Source organism: Musa acuminata, chromosome BXJ3-4 (assembly GCF_036884655.1).
Source record: "Musa acuminata AAA Group cultivar baxijiao chromosome BXJ3-4, Cavendish_Baxijiao_AAA, whole genome shotgun sequence".
In the NCBI taxonomy this organism is placed as follows: Eukaryota; Viridiplantae; Streptophyta; class Magnoliopsida; order Zingiberales; family Musaceae; genus Musa; species Musa acuminata.
In genome coordinates this window covers 921,581-943,461 of record NC_088352.1, presented here as the reverse complement: position 1 = coordinate 943,461, position 21,881 = coordinate 921,581, and the positions used below count along the sequence as shown (strand labels likewise).

The 21,881-nt window shown below is 37.8% G+C and overlaps 3 protein-coding genes and 1 non-coding gene across 6 annotated transcripts; 2 read left to right on the top strand and 2 right to left on the bottom strand.

Annotated features, from left to right (window-relative positions):
- Positions 1–1,677: 1,677 nt before the first annotated feature.
- LOC135635726 (RNA polymerase sigma factor sigC-like) lies at positions 1,678–7,311 on the bottom strand. Its single transcript, XM_065147011.1, has 7 exons — positions 7,085–7,311; positions 5,256–5,434; positions 4,333–4,917; positions 4,015–4,245; positions 3,787–3,927; positions 3,480–3,680; positions 1,678–2,194 (listed from the first exon to the last, which is right to left on the bottom strand). The coding sequence occupies exons 1-7, from the start codon at positions 7,176–7,178 to the stop codon at positions 1,913–1,915; spliced, it is 1,713 nt and encodes a 570-aa protein (XP_065003083.1). The 5' UTR covers positions 7,179–7,311; the 3' UTR covers positions 1,678–1,912.
- Positions 7,312–7,355: 44 nt separating this feature from the next.
- Positions 7,356–7,428, top strand: TRNAV-UAC (transfer RNA valine (anticodon UAC)). Its single transcript has one exon. It is a non-coding gene; the product is annotated as a tRNA-Val (tRNA).
- Positions 7,429–8,814: 1,386 nt separating this feature from the next.
- Positions 8,815–9,927, top strand: LOC135635290 (transcription factor RAX2-like). Its single transcript, XM_065146268.1, has 3 exons — positions 8,815–9,067; positions 9,167–9,296; positions 9,374–9,927. Exons 1-3 carry the CDS (start codon positions 8,932–8,934, stop codon positions 9,786–9,788), a joined length of 681 nt encoding a protein of 226 aa, XP_065002340.1. The 5' UTR covers positions 8,815–8,931; the 3' UTR covers positions 9,789–9,927.
- Positions 9,928–13,645: 3,718 nt separating this feature from the next.
- LOC135637284 (ATP-dependent 6-phosphofructokinase 6-like) lies at positions 13,646–21,090 on the bottom strand. 3 transcript variants are annotated; one of them, XM_065149910.1, is made up of 15 exons: positions 20,582–21,090; positions 20,115–20,161; positions 19,964–20,003; positions 19,802–19,864; positions 19,575–19,712; positions 17,564–17,722; positions 17,407–17,460; positions 16,966–17,034; positions 16,753–16,882; positions 16,405–16,445; positions 16,027–16,251; positions 15,785–15,833; positions 15,556–15,710; positions 14,487–14,636; positions 13,646–13,708 (listed from the first exon to the last, which is right to left on the bottom strand). In XM_065149910.1, exons 1-15 carry the CDS (start codon positions 20,867–20,869, stop codon positions 13,661–13,663), a joined length of 1,656 nt encoding a protein of 551 aa, XP_065005982.1. In that variant the 5' UTR covers positions 20,870–21,090; the 3' UTR covers positions 13,646–13,660. The 3 variants fall into 3 exon arrangements, with proteins under 3 accessions (XP_065005982.1, XP_065005984.1, XP_065005983.1); XM_065149912.1 differs by lacking the exon at positions 13,646–13,708 and adding an exon at positions 14,072–14,398; XM_065149911.1 differs by lacking the exon at positions 13,646–13,708 and having other exon boundaries at positions 14,072–14,636.
- Positions 21,091–21,881: the final 791 nt, after the last annotated feature.

The window sequence follows — 21,881 nt, the reverse complement described above, 5'->3', positions numbered from 1 at the left end:
GGTTCGGTCTCGAAGGCGCAGATACGTCTTAGGGGCCAGTGTCGAGACAAGCGTGGCGACCCAAACGAGCAGTCGAGGTGGCAGGTGGACTCTCGAAGTATTGCAGGATCTCAACAACTGATCCACGATCGTTTCGGGGAGCGACTTATATATTGAAGGAGGCTCGGGGTTATATTGAGGTGCGCCTTGGTCTTGTTTGAAAGCACACAACATCGCTTCGAGGTACTTCTTAGATGTGTCTGGGTCCTGCACAAGTCCAGGGGATATCCCAACCCGATCCCTCTGAAGCTCAAGTCAATAGAGTTGGTGAAGGAGGTTTGTTAGAGCTCATAAGGGTTTAGATAGAGCCCGCTTGCCCTTGTTTGGCTTAGGGGCTTTGAGTTTTATACCTAAGCGATCGATGATGTGATGCCAACGATAGGTTAGAATGTCTCTTACCCTATCAAGGGATTATTGAGGACAACATCAGGATAGAATAGTTGTGATGATATGTTTTACTACAGCTCTTGGCATGTTTAGGACAATCAGGGGATGACCTCCTACGTCGTTCATCCAAAAGGAAGAGCTAGGGAAGTTAGCTCACACCACTTGGCTTCGGTACATGCGTGTTAGGCCTTCCCTTTGAAGATGCCAACAGATGAAGTTGAGGAATAGACCTTATTTTTCTACCGGCGACTGCAAAGGATTGATGTTTGTTGATACTTTTGCTTAGGTACGTTCCTCAACGTAGGTGGGCGGGATGAGTTGACAGCAGCACTATCATTTTCCTGAACAACAACAGATTTCCAATCAGATTCGAAGTAAAGTTTTCCATCAGACACATGATAACCCTGACTATACAATAAGATATGCAGACTTCTGTTTAAATGTTATGCAGACTTTCAAAGCAAAAAAAGCAGAAAAAAGTTGGAAGTATGCAATCAAATATAATGCACCATAAAGTAGCTCAACTGTCACCTAAAAGATACCTGTGATAAGGATTTACTGGAATGAACAAGTTAACATTGAACCAGATAAATTTACATAAAGAGCAGAGGATTTCCAATGTCCACCTTCATATTCGCTGCCTCTCATCTTGCTGCTTCTGTGTGCACTGCAAAGTAACAACCATATGTATTCCATTCATATTTTCATGAGAAACACTTCCACTCAAACTCTTACTTACTTTGAGAATACTTTTAGATGTTCTATAATTGTTCTAAAAGAGAAGCTTTTCTGTATTAATCTGGTTATAGGTTTGTAATGTCGTCTGATGACATTCTATGTCATCATCCGTCCCATAAATCTTCATCATATGAGCAAGTACATTCTATGTTTGTGTCCCCTTTCAGCTTTAGGTAATGCATAACGCTTAATTCGCTACTGCTACCCTATTTAATAACATAGGTATCCACATCTGGCTCCAAAGACTGCCTCTAAACTAAATTTTAGAGAATTAACATCATATCCTGCAAAAACAAGTTGCACTTGGGCATCATCAACCATAAAAATTGCGCAACTCTAGTATGAAGCCTGCAAATATGCTTTAGGAATCAAGTCTCATGGTTCTCTTAGCATTTTTTTGGGAAAACATAGACAACAGATATAGAAAAAAAAAGGGGGAAGATTTGTAGAGATTAAAACAAACCGACCTGATACAGAATCTTTCATCAATGCATAAGATTAACAAGAAAATACTTGTAAAAGAATAACACTACTCTTTTAGTTATATGTGTTGAGGATTTGAAATGTAAGCCAGGACCTTTGATCAAACCCATGTTTACAATTATTTGAATTACACCTTCCCAGGAACGACATACTGTTCTTGTATCGAAGAAAAGAATGCCCAAAAGGTTATATCGACTATACTTATATATAGGTCAAACTCAACTTGGATGGTATAGGCCCAAAGGCATATCTTTCTAATGGGAGACTACAACTGTCGGTAGTGTGACAATTTTTTTGGCATCTCTTCGTTTCTAATCTTTGACCAAGCTTCCTTCTCTATTTTCCGTATCCATTCTTTGGTTACATGGCAAAGCCTTCCAACCTCTTCAAGTGACTTGCAACTCCCGTCTTCTAAACCATATCGAAGAGCTAATACTTGCCTTTCTCTGGGATGCAATGTTTGAAGAAGATTCAAAGTATCTTGTCTCAAGTGCTGCTTCTCTATGACCTCATCTGGAGTTCCAACCGATGCATCTGCTGTAATTTCCTGATTGAAAATTTTGATTCAATGTCATGTATTAAGTGGACATACATTGTATACCTCTTGAAATTTCAGACTCTCAGTTGTAAAAAAGTCTACATTTTTCCAAATTGAATAAATCATATTTTTAATGAGAAGTCATGCTACATCCAAGAGAAAACAGTAAAAAAAGAATTTTAAGTTCATGAAGCCACAAAAGCATTACAAAAATCCAGAAAGCTTTGCTTAAGAAAATGAATCAGAAAAGTAAATAGAGATGCTTAAATTATTATAGCTTTGTTTTTTAGAGGTCCTACGTTGTATACTTTCTCAAGGTCAGAACTAAATAAACTTACAACTGAAATAAAATGGACCAGTGACAGTAAGCCATAGTACAAGATATATTTCAATCAAACCACCTTTACTTCTTTAAAATACACTTAACATCTTTTAGCTTATAAACATGCTTTTAGGTGAAACCAGAAGGCCATGAAAGAAACTAGAGACCAGCCTATATAATAAGATAATACAATGCATGTAGATAGATGACAATATACTGAAATTTATCAAATATTCTCAACAAAAAGGGGCTGTCAGTGCGCAAATTTTCCACCAATATTAGGATTAGGAGTGTTAATGTACAAAACTTCACACCTGTAAGAACTAAGAAGATAGGATGTTTCCTTGGTTCAAACCCTTATCACCAAGTCACAACATTGTCATGGCACCATGGCTCTCCATCTAAATCCCAACTCTCAATCCAACACTTGTATATAGCTCTTATTCAAATGAAAATTTGTGGTCAGATAAAGAGTTAATTCCAGTTAAGCATACTCTTGGTAACAAGATCCATAAAGACAATAAGAAAGGGCCAACCTTCAGTTCCTTCAAAGAAATCCAAGCAAATTATGCTCTTAATTGATGTTTGGCAGAATGAAATTATCGAAGTGCCAAAAGCAAGGCAGGCATCAAAATATGTAAACTAAAATTTGAAGGAGAAAAGATGCATACATGCAAAAGCTTTCAGCTTGACTAAAATGAAAGGACAAGGAAGATTCTTAAAGCTGTGAATTGCATATACAAAGCTATAACATGCATAATGCAGGAAACAAATATCAGTGAAATCTGCTTCTATACACTTCAATGACTAATATAGACTGCACTATTTGGATACACATCAAATTCCATCAGACAACCCAGAAACATGACGAACACTACAAAGCAAAGAAACTGATCAAAGCATCAAATAGATATTCAAAGATTAACTAATAAATTAATCATTCCAAACTAAGTTTGGGGCTAGCTTCCATACCCTGAATTTTGTGCGCCAACCATCCCTGATTTCCTGCTCAATTGAACCTACAGCTCTAGAGCATTTACTAGAGAGTCTAACTTTAGCTAGAGATAAACCAGTTAACTTTGCTATCTCCTCGTCTTGTGGCTGTCTTCCTTCCCTGTTATAATGTGTTCTCCTAGCTTTCTGTATCCGCTTAATCATGCTTTCCATTCTCACCTACAAAGTCAAAAACAAAAATGAAAGTTTTATATAAGTCACAATAAAATTAGCTGAAACTAATGCCGAAAAGCACTGAATCTTCAATATCCTTAAGATGACCTACAGGAACTTGGATCATTCTGGAATGCCGTGCGACCATTGCCAATATTGATTTCCTGATCCAATATTGTACATAGGTTGAAAAGCGATTCCCCTTCTTCATGTCAAACCTTTCCGCGCCATTAAGGACACCCACATACCCTGCCTGTGGTACGTTTGCATGGACATAAAGACATATTCAAAGATAACTATCCAACTTCTTAACAAATGTACAAAGATGCATCTTCTGAACCTGAAGTAAATCATCAAAGGCAATCCCCATTCCTCGATAGTTCTTCGCAATAAACATGACTAAGGAACGGGTACTTTTTATAAGCGTATCTCTGCAATACCAACCAAATTGCAAACGCCATTGCAATGTCCTCATATCAACTCCTGCTGCTTCTGCCCATCTCGTATAACTGGGTGGTCGCCCAATTTCTTCCTCCAGCTCTTTACATATTTTTTCTAGGTTTGCAATTTCCTGTACATCAAATTAAACTCATTAACCTTGTCCTTCTTAAGAATTGCACAACTGAAGCATTTCAAATCCATGAAGCATGATAAGTACCTTAACTCCCATTGACATCTCTGATTCATTTCTAGCAATCACTTCCCTCCTGTTTTCTGACTCAAAATGGCCAAGAAGTTTTCTTGAAACAGTTTTTTCCAACAACAAAGACCTCTTCAGTAAGTGTCTACCCTTTGAAAATATTTGTGGAGAAGACATCTTGGAAGCCTTTTCCATTGCTCTTGATCTTCTCAGTTTTCTCTTTTCCTTTTTACCAGAGTGGACAATTGTGCTACCCTTTTTGTCATCCAACGGAGGCTCAGAGGGACAGTCACTAAGATGCTTATTTACCATGAAATCTGAGTATACCACAGTGCTTCCCATGAGGGCTCTGGAGATACAGGAGGTATGAAATAATTTCAGAGCTCCAAGACGTCCTATATGAGTCAGAATATCTCTTTCCAACCTCACCATGTCTGCTCCAGCAATCAGATCTTCTATCCTATCAATATTTTCCATTAATAAGTTAAATTCTAAAGGGGTTTTCACTGTTAAATTTGCATGAAAAGCAGATGAAGCTTCCATCATTGGAATTTGTTTGTCCAAAGCAAGGCAAATTCTGGAAGACCATCCATCCAATTTCGCCTGATATTTAGAAGAAAACAAAATTTGGTATCAGCAGCATGAGCTAAATCATAAGGATAAGCAAGGTTCGCCGTACCATACCGTACCGGCGTTTCGACCCGGGCTCGGTACCGGTACGGTACGATATACCGCTCGGTACACCCAGGTGTACCGAGCACTGTAGCACTGCTACAGTGCACTGCTGCAGTGCTCGGTACGGGCGGACCGGTACAAGGCGGTCCGCGTACCGTTAACCTGTCGGACCGGTACGTACCACCCGTACCGGGCGGTACAGTCCGGTACGACAAACCTTGAGGATAAGTACATAAGCAAAGACACATAATAAGATAGACCTTTACCTCTGGAGCATTATCAGAAATTCCCTCAACACTCTGTATTTCTCCAAACAATGAGGCATTTGCTCTCAATGTAGATGTATGTAGTAATTTACCTCCATCTAAAACAGTACGCTGCAAAGGCAGTCTTACAAATTTAACGTAAACCTCTCTAACTCCCACTGTGTGAAGTAAGCATACAGCTGCAAGTAACAAAATACAAACACATACTGTTACATATCTATTACATATATCAACTATCGTATAGGAAACAACAAAGAAACAAGGCCTTCAAAAATATATTACATAATGATTATCACACACATTTCAGGAAACATGATTTTATGATAAAAGATTATCTATGTCAAGACAATTGCAGCCATGGCAAATAGTTCCTAACTATTCCTTCCAACACATGCTAACTTACAAGCCACGGTTACAATAAGAAAAAAAAAATAGAGGTATGCCATGAGAACTTCATAATCAATTGGTTGGTGAAAGCCCTATATGATAATTCACAGAGTTTATGCTCATGAAACATATTAGAATGACACAAATGATGACATCGCATTGGCATCGAGTGCATTTTCTTGCAAATTATATCCTGATACAGCAAATCATTTTCAAAATAAGAAAACAACAGATAATAAATTGCAAAATGAAATTAGTTTCAAAAAATTGTATTCCACAAACAAAAACATATTAATCACTTTCTCTTTCCTTTTATAAGGTAGATGTATTTTCTATTTGTTTTGTCATACAATATTTCAAGTTGATAAAGTATATGATTGATATAGTTCCTCTTTGTATATCCTTGAATCAAGAGAAAAGAGTTCCTTATTAGAATGATTATCTTCAATCAAACATATCATTCTTCAGAAAGTTCAATCAAACCTATAATTCTATTCTTCCTTTCATCTAGTTTTCTTTGTTTTTTTCTTGGACAGCCTTGATAACTAAAATAGGATTGTAGCAGATGTCATCATGTGACTAAAAAAAAAAAATTGCAAAAGACGTCCTAAACTAATTTTCGATCAAAATGGTTCTGCATCACAATCGAAGCTCAGATTTGAGTCTCAAACCATTGCCTCCATCACTGTGCCATGATCATCAACCTCATTGTACCCAGCAACACCATAATTGTGAATAAAACCACCACCTTCGTTGCAACTATTGCCACCAGTGCCTGCTATTGTCATCGATTCAACTCCATCGACATGCCACTACCACCACCACCATCACAATGATGGACATAAATCACCAAGCTGTTGCAGCCATTACCATGTGAAATGCAATCACCTCACACACGACTGTAACCAACACTGTTGTTGCCACCACTGTAGCAGCTACCAGCCACTAGTGATGCTACCATCGCTATTGCTGCTATCACAGTTACCAAGCCACCACCACCACCATTGCGGTAACTGATGCTACCACAAGAAACTAAGTGAGTGGGAAAACAAGGAAAAAGAGGAAACCGCTAATATCAGATACAAGAAAGCTTAAATTAATAGGAAACGGCCCAACTTATATGTGAACTCTAACAAGGAGATGATCGGCACGATAACCCCATCAAGGAATCACAACAATTATCGCGTACAGCCATAGAAGAAAGAAAACGATACCTTTATCTACATATGAGCCGTAAAGAGTATTGGATAAATCAATCAAAGTTATGCTAGTAAAAACCCTAATCCTAACAGAAATTTGCGTTTACTCGGAGCATCCGCCAAAAAATTCTTCCTCGCAAGTAACGGCAACTCCGAGTAATTCGTGAATTAGGGTTTCAAGAAGAGTTGCACTCGAAGAAAGAAGAGAAAGAATACGAAGAAGATAGTGAGCGGAGGACTTACAGGAAAAAGAGGAGCATGGATTGGGGAGGAGAGGAGGAGGCGGGATTTTCGTAGAAACCCATCCCTTGGACACCACCATGAAGCGAAGCCCCATCCGCTGCTGCGGAAGAAGCTGCCGCTGATTAGGAAGACGATACCGGTAGTGGTAGTGGTAGCGCGCGTGTGGAGGAAGAAATCGAGAGGGAATTTGGCCACTCACACCACCAATTTCCAATCTTTGGGAGAGATTCTATATTATTATTATTAGTAATAAATGTATTCGATCACAACAGATGCTGTGGTGTAGTGGTTATCACGTTAGTCTTACACACTAAAGGTCCCCAGTTCGATCCTGGGCAGCATCATTTAATATTTTGTTTTTTTCCATCTTTGTTTTGTGCATCAATTTATTTATTTTTTTCATTCATTATTAATCTGATGGATTCAAAATAAGCATCAAGCGGTTAATTTCCTATATTTAATATGTTTTTTAGATATTTATTTTGTGCACCAATTTATTTTTTTATATTCATTTCTATTTTTATTTTGTTATTGCAACTATTGATAGGTTTGGATGGTCGAATTCTATCTCATCAATATCTATAATGATAATATACTATGAGAGTAAATTAAAGTTAAACACAAACACATTAACTAAATTCAAAAAAGAAATCATTACTCGTTTTTAAAAATAACATTCTTTAAAAAAATCTTAGAGAAAAAAAGAAAGGAAGAATTTTTCATCAAAGAAAAGAGAACTCTTATTTCTTCCGACTTTTCTAATGGTTGGAAAACAACAAATCCTAAGATAACAAAAAAAGTCAACGTGGCTTAAAGTCCAAATGCCAAATGAAAAATAGGCTCACATCCCTACTCGTGGGATACTCATCGCCTATTATTGTCCTTTTTTTCGTTCAATAAATGAAAAAGTCAACGAGGAGTGTCGTATCCCTTTGTTCTTTTAATGTTCCAACTTGTGGATTAGAAATGGACGCATAACATCTTTAGACTTGGTTCACGTTTCACTTAATAAGTCAAACCACAAACCAATAAAATTTGTGTAGACTTATATAGGCTTCGTATAGACTACTAAAAAAGAGAAGAACTTAATGCAAACGCAAACCGTACAGAATTCCAATGTCAATGAAGATAACTATGACAAATTCATGACAATGATTGCATCCGGTTTGAACTATGAGGTGGCAAAAGTCAATGGCATGTTTATCGATCCAATCATGAGCAAAAGACAATGTAGATCATGATAGCTAAACTATATCTCATGGTAAGAAAAAAAGTAGAAATTTTCTTCTTTTCTTTTTTTTTTTCAAATAGTAAATGGTAAGTACGATTTCGATATCTTATTATCGATAATTAAAATTTTTACAATCAATCTAATTTTAATATAGCATGTGATATTATAAATTAAGATCCTCCACATGTACTCTTCCTATTATAAAAGTTCAATTAGTATTTAGTGTGAGTAAGATAAATAATAATTTTTTTCTCTATTTCATTACCATCATAAAAAAATCAGGTAATCGAGCATTTTAGAGATATTGAGATCAACTAGAATATTAATGAACATATGATTAATTGATGAAGGTTGATTTTGAAAAAGAATGTATAAGTTGGAAATATATATATATATATATATGCGAAAAGGAAACGCAAGAGAAAGCCAATGTTCGACGGCTCTCTCTTTATATAAGGGCAGAACTGTAGTGCCTTGAAGCCCTACTGCGCCCTCTCTCTCTCTCTCTCTCTCTCTCTCTCTTTCTCTGCAGAGGGCACAGAACCGCCCATTTGCCTCATTCACTTGAAGTTGTAATAAGGAGCTCGGTCTTCCGCGGAGGGGGAAGAGAGGAGAAATGGGGAGAGCTCCGTGCTGCGACAAGGCCAACGTGAAAAGGGGCCCCTGGTCCCCCGAGGAAGACGCCGCCCTCAAGAGCTACATCCACCACCATGGCACCGGTGGCAACTGGATCGCTTTGCCCCACAAAGCGGGTCATCCCTTGCTCATCCTTCTCTTATTCTGCAACCGTGTTCTTTGCTCAGTTTCCACCTCTCGAGTTATTCTCTCTCCCAATTCCTTGTCGTATGCAGGCCTCAAGCGTTGTGGCAAGAGCTGCCGATTAAGGTGGCTCAATTACCTCAGGCCGGACATCAAGCATGGAGGCTTCACGGAGGAAGAAGACGCCATCATCTGCACTCTCTATGACAGACTTGGAAGCAGGTTCCACGTGTTTCATCTTTGCAACCATGTCCAGTTCAACATCTGCACTGTGGTGTTCTAAGTTTGACTGTGATCAGGTGGTCTGTCATTGCCTCGCATCTGCCCGGAAGAACCGACAATGATGTGAAGAATTACTGGAACACCAAGCTCAAGAAGAAGCTGATGGCAAAGCAGGCAATCATCTCAGCTCACAACACAGCTCCACCTCCTCCTCTCCTCCCAACAGTCATCGAATCCGATGCTTACAGCAGCAACAAGCTTTCCTCGATGCCTCTTCAGCAGCCTCTGAAGGTTGTGCCGTTTCCCATGACGAGCTTGATCGAACAGCCTCATGACTCGAGCCTCAGTTCTTCCATTTCTGTCCAACACAACAGCAGCAGCAACAGTGACTCGCTCCTCGCGGCAATGATCGGGTTTGGAGACGCCGGCGACTTACTCAGCGACTCATCGAACATGTGGGCTACGGCTGGCCAAACTCTCACATACTCATAGCAAAGCCATCAACCGATAGCCAGGGAGACATGATGGAACTGAGAGGACAGACTGCCAGTTGTTAGTTTGGCTGCTTCGATATTTAAACTTGGGGAAACCTCAACTAATGCTTATAGTTTGCATCAAATCTGAGTTTTAAGAATGGTGATGAGACTGCAAATGCGTGCATGCTTCTTTCACTTGTCTGACCTACTGCGCAGATCAGGTCATGAAAGTTGCATGGTTTCTACAGCAACAAGATTCCCTCTTTAATGCTGCCTGTCGTTTACTATGGCCACTTGTTGTTTGTTGATTCAGCCAATGTTTTGGTATGTCTATTTTGTTGATCATCTCTTCTCCTCTTTTCATAGGACTGTGGGGCTGTGACTATGACACAGTGTCAACTTCGGTGAAGGTTCACTCATGCCTCTCACATGTTTTGATCAAAACACCCAAACATAGACATGCATCCAGTTCTTATCTAACAGTCCAAATGAGGCCGGCAACCTCAAACCTCCCTACATATATGGAGATCATGTGGAGTACATCTCTCTCTCTCTCTCTCTCTTCGATTCTCTGAATGATTGACTGAGATTATGGAACTAATGTACATCCATATCTGATTGATGGAGACTTGAGGTATGATTTCAAATACTGATCAAAATAGTATATACTAAATAATTAGTACTTATCGGTCCGATCAAAGACCAATAGTAGACTCTAATTTTTTTTATTGATATCGGACGATAAAGATCGTATATTATCCAAGACACTAGTACTAGTGATCCTACCTTAAATCACTGGTGTAATGAGGTTAAGATTATGACTTGGTTGACTTTGCCAAACATCAATGCTCAGTGCCTAAATTCCACACAAAAGTGTTTGACAATCCATTGCATCAGCTCATATTACACATTTCAGATCAATACAAGAAAGTACTGGCTTTTGTTTTTTTGTGTCTATGTGAATCTTGCGAGATGACATGCAACTTTTTTCTTTCATTCACAAGTGGAAATAAGGTTAAAGAATGATACAAGTATTACGTTGGATATCTGTATCAGACTTAATATAAATCATGTCCAGTAGCATAGCATAGCATGGTTTAACAAGTTGCTTTACAAGTGCTCGGAATTGTGCTTTGTCATTCATGTATGATGATAAATCTCACAGTAGTGCTGCTCGAAAGAAGGAAGCTGAACTCCTTTATTGCGTCTTCTTCCTCTTTTCTTAAGTTGATTAGAACAGTCAATTTAGTTTCTCAAATGAATTAGCAATGTGGGGGAAATAAATCAATTGCCACACCACCATCCAATTAAAACGGAAAATTTCTTGTCTAAATAGAATATGTTTGTCACCCTCTACACTCGGAATATCTTTCATATAGAAAAAATCTATTCTTTTTAACTTTTGTATATTATTTTATCTAACTTAGTATTGAAAGAGAATCGGTTTCTTATTATTTTTAATGTACTCATTTATTTTCATAGTTGCATCACGATACTCCGTCCCGATCTCTTTCACCTTATCATGTAAGGAATCAACCATTATGCTTTATCAAGATTCATGATAAAATATATAATAAGGTCAATCATAAATTTCCTTGGATATTCATGTCGTTATTATAGGTTGACTATAATAAAATCGACCTAAATTGGCCCTGATGATAGAAGAAAGAATATTCACTTAGCGTCCACTTGAATATTGGAAGTCATAGAGTTGACATTCATCAACTCATAAGTTAAGTTGAGTCTTACGACATAATATTATATCGAGAGACAATTTCAAGTCAGCGGAGTGATGATCAAATATAAGTTATTACTTGAGATTTTTCAAAGAGATGTGTTCCACGTAATAAATGATCTGTATCTTCTTTCACTGAAAATATCTATTACTTGTATCCATAGGATGTAAGACCTGTTGATGAGATTAGAGTTCCTTTCATAATTCCACTGATATTGATGAGATGGAAGACCATGCTTTCCTTTGGTGAAGTCAATGATCTTAACTTTTGATTTTTTTGTTTATTTTGCATGATTTAATTCATGGAGTAAAGATGAAATATGCTTACCATATGTTTTATCTCACTGTTTATCTCCTTGCAGAGGTGATAGAGGAGATCTGATAGTCAAACAAGAACAAAGAACATGACAGTCAATCCAAGTGTTATGAAATAAATTATTCACAAGATCTTTATTTTTTTAATTTATTGATATTTTCTGCCAGTAAACCCCAAATTAGTCAGGCAAAAATATGATGAAAATAAATTATCTAATAAATAGTTTTTCCTGTGTCTTCATCAGCCTAATGCCCCACAAAAGAAGACAACAAAACAATTATTAAGCTATGACTGAAAGTTTTCTGTTATCACATGTTTTCTGCAATCCTTAATTCCAATTTTATTATTTAGTTATTTATGATATTACAATGAATCTCTTCAATTTAAAAACTTTGTGAATAATAATTAATAAATTAAACTGGAAACACTGATATACATATCCATAATAAAGTATCCATTAATAAATATAATATAATATAATATAATATATTAAAAACAAAGTTAATGTTTTTTTGTATTTATAATTATAAATTTAAGTTTATTATATGTACTCCTTCAAAACTAAAAACATACACATATCATCATTATAGTTAATCTCCATTAGCCATCAAAATTTAACTATTATTTGAGATTCTAATTTAAATCAATATTCTCTAAGAATTGATCATGATGCTAACATTATGCATTTTATATGTTTATACACTTTGCTAATTAGTTAACATTACTAATGTTAATTATGATTAGTAATGTTTAATTTTTAGATCGATATTAAAAACAGTGACACGCTGAGAGGATCTTAATATTTCATGAGACATAAGCTATATCAAAATTTTTAATGATAATATGTTTCTTCTAATTATAATTATATATATATTGAAAATAAAAATGATAATGATAAAATTTACATAAATATGTCATGCGAAAACACAGTTTCTCTAAGGAAAGTGTCTAAAAGGGGCTTTGGACCTCACGAATTTGAAAGAATTTCGATCTCCATTCGACAATAGAGGACTTTTACCGTAATATTCAACTCTCAATTCTTACCAGAGAATATGACACATAACAGAATGATGAAGCTAATTTGCTTGTCACCCGAGAAATGGTAGGACGACTTTCAAATACCCCGAATGTTGCTTCTCTATTCAACGGGATCTCTCGATACTCTCTGTCGCTCTCGGCTATCAATCTCAATGGTACGCTTTCATTCCTTCTCTTTCTCTCAAGTAAATCCATCACGTCTCTCGATACTCTCTGTCGCTCTCGGCTATCAATCTCAATGGTACGCTTTCATTCCTTCTCTTTCTCTCAAGTAAATCCATCACGTTTCGCGAGCAATATTGTCCCCCCGATTTGGGGGTGAACCAGGATCTTCCATCGATCCCTAACTCTCCGATTAGGATTTCTGATACTGTCTCTGAAACTAACCCGAGTCCCTGCGGCTACTCAGATTAGAATGTTTCGTTGTTTCAGCATACTGACCCTCTTTTAGGTAGGAATCAGATTTACACTGGTTTTGATGCTTAAAGAAACACTACACTTTTGTAGGAGGAATGAGATTACATTGATTTCGATGCTTAAAGAAACACGTAGGAGTTGGCTTTCTAGCACACAAAAAAAAAAAATCATCTTCTTCCTATGGGAAAATAACAAAAATTCTAGCTTCTGTCTGTAGGAATCCTTAAATGACTTTTCTTAACAGAAAAAAAAAAATATATTTTCCATAGAAGCATGCATGTAAACTTCATTGACAAAACTGCAGACGCAAATGCTGGTTGAAATCACCTTTTCCTTATAGACACATCAAGAAACAAGTTCATGTAGTTGGAAACATAGCAGTTCATGATGGTTGCTTCAATGTTAATGTTTCTGGGTATTTCATATTTACCTGCAGCCAAGAATTTAGCTTGAAGACGCATCCATCGAGCAAGAAAAAGTCACACTAACATCTATGGGAACTGCAATGACGAGGTGAGCTTTTATAACCTTTGGCCAACAACTTTTTGGAAGTTTCAAGTTATTTATTTTAAGGTGTTTTGACATGCTTTATATAAATAGAAGCCAGTGTTTACTTAATGGAAACACTACCTCTCTGTGGTAAACAAATTTTGTTTATTCTACCGTTCATTTGGTCTGTTTCATAGTCCACATTCACTCTTTCAAGGAGTATTATCCGTTTGCTACTATTTGATGTCAGAGTATGTAATGCCAAGGTGTATCTTGCGCAAGTAAAGAAGAGGAAGCATGCATGTAGATCTCTATCCAAATTTTGCTGTAGATAAACAACTTGGGGAATGCTAGCAACAATAATTGGAGAAAAAGTAGAAGGCTATGCTGTTTGACTGACTGTCTACCCAAAGAAAGTTGAGAAGACTTTTGCCAATAGATTTGTGATAATTAAACCACTTCAAAATCACCATGGTTGTAAGATACATTGCTACATGATTCCATAGATTATTTGGTGCTAAGTTCATACTGATCATGATCTAGATGCACTTATTTGATAAATGCACACGTCGTAAAGATTTGTTGCTTCTCCACTGGAAGACAATATATCACTTAATTATGCTGGCACACGCTGTCAACAATGTAAGCACAAGATAATGGTTTGCCGATGCTATTAAATAACCTTCATATTAAGTAGAACCATTTTCCAAGCATTTTACCTCGCCAGATGTCTGTTTGGGTTGCTCCTCTCTTATATTTGCCTCCTCGACATCTTTCGAACTCAAAAAGCTTGGCTGATTGGTTGATGACAGCAGCCTTGCCCACATTCTGTCAGTGATGACGACCTTATTTCGTTTTTCTGTCACCCTCTGCAGTTGTAGAAAGATTTTATCAACAAATGAGAAGCTAATGCCAATATCAGCAATTGATTAGAGATTCTTATGATGTTTTTGATTTCTCTTCTAAAGTACATTTGGCATACAATTTTCAAATCTCCAAAATCACATAAAAGATTTCAACTATACAAAAATATGTACATCATTCTTTTATGAACAAAATAAAATCTTCACTTAAGCTAGATAATCAAGGTGCATTTGTGCATATGGGTCATACATGAACATGCATATGCAGTGTGGCCTTGTACTGATAATATAAATCAACTCCCAATATGATTCTTCTAATGACAGTAAAAAATATCACATAACTTTCTCTAAATGCACTAGACCAATATAACAAATCAGAAAATATCTCATACACTAACGTATTCGTAAAGAATGTAAGGATATAAAGTAGACCTCAAGACCACTAGCCTCTGAAATTTATTCTTCTAGTCTCATAATTGTAAATATCGTATATTGCTTGAATGTAATTTGGAAGACAAATTCGGTTTCTTCAATTTACATTACTCTAGAAGCTCCTCAGAAAATAACTACCCACACTAGAAAACATGTCTGAAGGTTACCGGATGACACAATATAAAGTTCTAAACAATGATTATGCATAGGCAAACAAGTAATTCCACATTGGAAATGAAAGAACAACTGGATTCGATAGTCACAATGAAGATTATGCAATCAGAACATGATTTTACCTTGACTTAGATTTTCAAATTAACTAAGGATGTCAAAAGTGATGCTTTATTATTCATTAAGATAAATGATTTGCACAAAAAATTTCTCCATGGAATTTGACATTAAATTAAGGTGAAATTTCCAGTCCTCAATATAGAATTGACCGGAAACCCTGATTTCAGCAAGTGAGCTTTGATCACATAGTTATAATACTTACGTCAAATGGTATGTAAGTCTGTCTGCCATTAACTAGCCCCACAGTGAAACCTGTGTATCCAGCCATTGCCCCGTGGACTGCACTTTGTGCCAGAAGCGTGCAATAGACGTTATCAGATGCATTGCTTGGAATTGCACGAATCATATATGTCGGATCTGCATTTCAAAATACAAACATTTACGTCTAACAATTTAAAGAGGCTCTGATTGGGTCAAGTCTGCCAACATACCTATATATTTAAGATTTATTGTCATCTTTTGTCTGCTTGTGAAGTAATTCTGCATGGTAGAAAGGAAAAATATATAGGGAAAACAATTAGTATAGTGGACTTATGGATAATTTGTTCTTCAAATAGCTGCAGATGAATCATACTGAATCATTTGCTGCTAGGTGATTAAGTCCAATCTAGCAATATCCGTATTGAACAAGCAATAAATCGACAAGGAAATTGATCTGAATATGAAAATTCACCTTTATTCCCTGGGACAACCAAAGCCCAACATCCAGAAGCAGCTTGTTTCCAGAAGCATCTTCATGGTCCATTGACTTCATACTTTCAGCAATAAGATCTTGTCCTGCTCCCTCGGCAACAACAATTACCATGTGTCCATTTTCTTTAAGCCTCTTCTCTATGTATTCATAAAGACCACCTTTTCCTTCCAGATAAAATCGTGATTCTGGAATTAAGCAACAGTCCTAAACGAAAGAAAAAAGAAGCACCAGAAAGGCAAATGACATGTCATTTCTTAAATCATTCCATAGCTGAAATTCCAAAACCAAATGCCTCAGCCAGTGGATAAAAGCATCTACAATAAACTAATACAAAAAAAATGTAAGTATGATGCTTACGACATCTCGGCTCGCTAGAGTAGCATACATTGCAATGAACCCTGCATCATTAAATATTTTAGGCTTATAATGCACATTGTACAATGAAGTCTTAAATTAATCAACATAATCAAAGTCTACACAAAATTCAACAGTTCATGTTAGCTGAGACCGTATTTTGAATCATATTAAAGTTTTCATGGCTGTTTTCTGTTCTGGAGAAAACTTTGCCGGCATGCACATATTTGGCAAACGTTTGAGACATGGAGCCAGATTAATCAAATGTCAACATGAAGAGATAGTGCCTCTAGTAGATCTCTAATTAGGTTATCTCTAATTAGGTTATTTTTATCAAGAAAAGAGCTATACCACTGTAGCGACCCATTAGTTTCACTACGCCTATACCATTCTCAACACTCTCAGCCTCCACATGTGCAGCATTAATTGCCCGCTGGGCTTCTTCGACAGCAGTATCAAAGCCGAAGGACTTGTCAATAACCTAAATCACCACTTCAAATGCAACAATCATAAAGTGGTTAACAAGACAAAGAAGCTCATTGAAGTTTACAACAAATGCTGTACCGCAATGTCATTATCTATTGTCTTAGGGATCCCAGCAACAGCAACTTTAAGGCGACGCCTTCGGATTTCCTGCAAGTTACAATCAAGTAGAACTTGTCAGATAGCTTATCATCTTCTAACATTCCAGAAATGGAGATCTTAATTCCCTAAGACAAGATCGAATAAAATTCTAAAATGAGAAGGTAGATTGTATTAGTTCTTCAAGCACTAGAAAGGAAGAGCTTTGGAGGAAGAGTAGAAATGGAAATCCAAGTTTGCATCAGAAGTGGTATCATCAGCGAAAGCAAGGGAGGGAGCAAATAGTAATTTACCCTAGACGACTATGGATAAAGTTGCCTCCATAAATTTCCATCATGAAAAGTAAATATCTTCATGTGTTGTCAGATAGCATTAACAGATAGGTGACATTAAACTTGTATGGAGCAAGTTTTTGGGTTGTACCTCAAAAATAGCAGCAGCTCCTTTTTGGGTTCCATCTCCTCCTATGATGTAAACCTGGAGTATGAATATTTCTTCATAAATCAATCTAAAAACTAATATTGGTTGAACTTGCAGAAAACAAATAGAATTCACAATACAAAGCAACACATTCTTTTACCTGATTTATCCCACGATCCTGAATGTTGTCAACTATCTTCAAGGTATCATGACCTCCTCGTGATGTGCTGAGGATTGTGCCGCCACGTTTATGAATATCATTTACACTCTTTGGTGTCAACTGTACGGTGTTGCGAGCATAGAATCCCCTGTATCCACCCTATAAATGCCAATAAACAAGTCATTACAGCAATATCACATATGCAAAAGACCAGACAGCCAATCCAAAATCTACATTCTCAATTGACAAAACATCATACTTTTCTACAGCATAAGCCATTAACCATATTGACCTCCATTCTAGTGTCAAAACAAAGAATTTGTACCATGGCCGAGACCATGGTTTCAACTCTCAAATATCAGTTGGGATGGGGCATATCCTCCAGTATTTACTGACTGATACCATATATTTTCGGGTATCCTATCAGGTATACCGATACCATATCGGTCTAGTAGATTACCCAAACTGGCTGGTATTGGATCAAGATTTAAATCCTTTGACAGAACAACATCATTCATGCGTCATATGCCAAACTCGACCTATTTTTAATCAACGTAACATATACGAGTCCTGTTTGCTTTAAATTATCAGCCTACATTAAAAAACAGGCATCAAATGGTGAAGTTACTGTCTACAAGTTCCAAACTTGAAACATATAGTATTATGATGCAGAATCATCTTAGGTATACCTCATTACTTGAAGGATTGCTGTTATTAGTGATGTGCAGACCGAGTAAAAAACATTGATCTTAGTTAACAATTTAAGTACCATAAATGACGGAGTATACAGAAAAAGATCCACAAAGGATTCAACTCCCATATTGTCTTTAGATGTCATCATCATATATATTAATTTTGCCTCATGATGCTTGAAAATATTGTCCCTGCTACCTGATAGATGAGATGTTTTTCAGGAAAAGAATGTACACCTAGTCAACTACATTATTTGGAGATGCAGGACATACGGACAATGCAAATGTGATTTCTCAAAGTGACCGTGGAGATATCTTAGATATCTTTGTATCAGTAATTCCAGCATTTAATTGCTCCTCGTCTCCTTGATTGTCTAGTGTGAAATTTCAAGTACTCTCCATAGAAGTTACAGATATTTATGATGTTTCAAAGGAAAAAAAGATGTTCATTAAAGATGCTTGATCTTGATAAATCAATCTAACTAAATTTAACTAGTGACAAAATCAGGAAACCTCTACAGGCGGAAGATTTTTAAGGTGGGCACTGACCTTTATAGTCATTCCTAAATGGAGACACAGCTAGGAGTCGTTCCTAAATGGAGACACAGCTAGGAGTCGTTCCTAAATGGAGATACACTAGGACAGAAAGTAGCCCCCCTAGTAAATTCTACAATGAAGAAGTTGCCATGGTACACAAATAACTTTGCAGACTATATCTGAAGGTTTTCCAAGTTCCTAGGAAGCATTTTCTCCTTGATGATCATAAATAGGAGATAGACAAAAACGGAACCAATTAGTTAGTAATAGTCAGGACAGGCTTTAGCATGTTGTAGATCATGACGGTACACAGGAATTCCCCCATCTTTTCATATCCAGTCCCTTAACTGTGAATAAATTTACAAGAATGTGCAGTCTAAGTACCTAGACAACTGATTTTTCAACCAAACTCATCATACAGTCAGCTGTAGACAGTATTATTGAGATAGTCTCACAGAAACATGTATCTATCCTTGAGAATTAAAGGTAGAAAAAGAATCCAAGCAATTGTCCAGACGTAGCTTAGACTTAGGCTCCAATTTTGTGGTATGCAACACATAAATACTAAAATTATTAGATAAAAGTTAATGCCTAGGTGATGAAGAAATTGCGGATGCAGCCTTGTTCAATCCATCTCTAAATGTATACACTGCCAAGTTCATTTTCAGTGCAACAAGTCCAACAAAAGCACCAACAGAAAGCACATAAATGAAGTACATGCAGCATTACGCAAAAGACCTAAGAAAGCAAGCTCCAAATGTAGTTCAGAAATTTTCCCTGACCTCGATACCAAGAACTTTGTTGACATCGTACATGTAGGACAAGCCACATATTATTTCACGGATCACTGTGTTAAGCCCAGGGCAAAGACCTCCGCATGTTACAATGCATGCATTCACGTCATCTGATTCAAAGTACACCTGAACAAATACAAGGTAACCTGTCAATTAAAAAGTGTTCAAACCAATTAATGATCAATACATTCAGGCGTACAACCAATACAGTATACCCTTTGGCGGGGTCCAGCACGTCTAAAATGGATCCCTCTTGGGCTGTCTTTCTGGACAACAACCTATAGACCACACAAACCCAATTTTAGTCATTAAAGAATAAAGACCGTAGAAATACCATTAACATCTTTTCCACTGCTTGCATCTAAGACACTCCTCACCTTCTTTGGAACAGTATCATCTTGACTAACGAAGAACTGCCTGCAAAGGAAACAAGGAGTTTAATGGATCAGGAAGTATGACATTAACAAAAATATCATTAGCTGTTGGAAACTCATGTAAGGTGTTAGGAGACAGGGTGAATGAGCATACTTGACAACTGAATATGCTGGATTTTCTTTGATTGGATTTGGGTATGTCTGTAGCAAAAGCATCATCACAGCACTTGAGATTTAACTTCCAAGAGACTAATTTCAAAGGTGACGAACACATAAAACTGACAACATTAAGAGGTCCTGATGTGATAAAGATCCATATTAAGTTCCTCCTCCGGATCTCAGATCTTGTTCTTCTCTCTCCTCCATTTCTTGATTATTGTAATGGCAGCCCCCAGAAGCTAGATCAAGGGCCTTCACGAGTAATCACTCTGACCTGAGACTAGGATCTGATCTAGATGGTTCCGATCTAGCGGGATGTCTCGATAGAGAACACCTGACGCCAAGATCAAGCAATAACTTGCTTGCCCTGTAAAGATCACGCACTCCTCTGACCAGAAACCGGGGTTCCCCTTCATCCCCCAGATCCGAACCCATAAAAGGACCAAAGAAGAGTGAACTCACCGGGAGATCGGCGAGGTAGTCGGTGAGGTGGGGCACGTCCTCGAGGACGTAGCCGAACTCTCCCTTGACGATCTTGAGCGTGGATCCCGGGTCGGTACCCATGACCAGCGACGCAGCGGCAGGCCCGGGCGGAGGATCGGCAGAGGACGGCGAGGTGGCACGGACGCGGGGGAGCGAGTTGCGGAGCTCGAAGTCGATGATCTGGCGGCCGGTGGGCGACTGGGGCTCGTGGGACTCCGCGGCGGCGGCGGCGGCGTCGATGCGGGGGTCAGCGGCCTCGGACTGCATCGCGGCAACTGCTGGACAAAATGGCGAGTGAGGAAGACGGGAGGCTTTGGAAGGAAGCCATCGTTGCCATGCGTACGATACGTCTATATAACAATATTCAACAGTGGTGGAATTCTCTAGATGTCGTCACGGAATGGAAAAGATGGAGTCGCTTTTTGCTTTTATATATTGGGAGTTCTCGTGACGCTGGCCGGAGAGGAGAAGGGGGAGGCGACGAGAGTGGAGAGAGAGAGAGAGAGAGAGAGAGATCGTCCTATTTAAAAGGTCTTCTAATAGTTAGACCTGGAAACCACTCGGAAATCACCACTTTGCCACTGCGTGCGAATCGTTTGACCCCGCGGCTGATTCGTCCGGGCTTCCCGGCCACGACCGATGGTAGTTAGCCACGTCATCAGAAGAAGGATGCGGTGGTGGGAGTCCATTGGTGCCTCGACGAACCCCCTCCCCTGGGTTTGTTTGCTGGGTCGGCAGGAGGTTTACGTCTGATCCGCATCGGGGCCCACATTTGCGCCGGTCCTCGTAGAGGGAGAAACGCGAGCATCCAAGAAAAGGTGGGCGTGTAAAATGCTTCGTGTTTTTGGCTTTTCGAACACTAAAAAGCAACTAATATTATTACTCGAAAATTTGAGTAAAATAACAGCCAACGCTCAAAATAGGAAACAGTCTTCTCAAGTGAATTTAAATCTTTGAAAGAATTGTAACAAAAATCTTATATTCCTCAGAATATTTATCTTCCTAAGTAGATTAGAGGGTTTACTTAATGAAAATATCTTCGACGTCTTGACAAAATTTATCTCGATCTCAATAAATTAAGAAACTTAATATTGAGAGTCGTCATAGTTGTTATTGCTATAAGAAATTGATTTTTCTCTTAACGAGTATAATTTAGTCATTCCAATTGTACTCATTCTCGAATCAAAAAGAAATATTAGTTGTTCCAATCGAATTTGGTGCTCTCGCCCATAGTAACCAAGCCGCTAGTTTAGTTTATTTGATAGATTAAATAAACAAT

Coding starts and splice junctions, on each gene's coding strand:
- LOC135635290 (XM_065146268.1), top strand. CDS start 8,932: ATGGGGAGAGCTCCGTGCTGCGACAAGGCCAACGTGAAAAGGGGCCCC. Junction 9,068..9,166: donor CGCTTTGCCCCACAAAGCGG/GTCATCCCTTGC, acceptor TGTCGTATGCAG/GCCTCAAGCGTTGTGGCAAG. Junction 9,297..9,373: donor TATGACAGACTTGGAAGCAG/GTTCCACGTGTT, acceptor GACTGTGATCAG/GTGGTCTGTCATTGCCTCGC.
- LOC135635726 (XM_065147011.1), bottom strand. CDS start 7,178: ATGGGGCTTCGCTTCATGGTGGTGTCCAAGGGATGGGTTTCTACGAAA. Junction 5,435..7,084: donor TCCATGCTCCTCTTTTTCCT/GTAAGTCCTCCG, acceptor TGTTACTTGCAG/CTGTATGCTTACTTCACACA. Junction 4,246..4,332: donor AGATGTCAATGGGAGTTAAG/GTACTTATCATG, acceptor TTTGATGTACAG/GAAATTGCAAACCTAGAAAA.
- LOC135637284 (XM_065149910.1), bottom strand. CDS start 20,869: ATGCAGTCCGAGGCCGCTGACCCCCGCATCGACGCCGCCGCCGCCGCC. Junction 17,723..19,574: donor ACAAAGTTCTTGGTATCGAG/GTCAGGGAAAAT, acceptor TGGCATTTATAG/GGTGGATACAGGGGATTCTA. Junction 16,252..16,404: donor CTCTAGCGAGCCGAGATGTC/GTAAGCATCATA, acceptor TCTTTCGTTTAG/GACTGTTGCTTAATTCCAGA.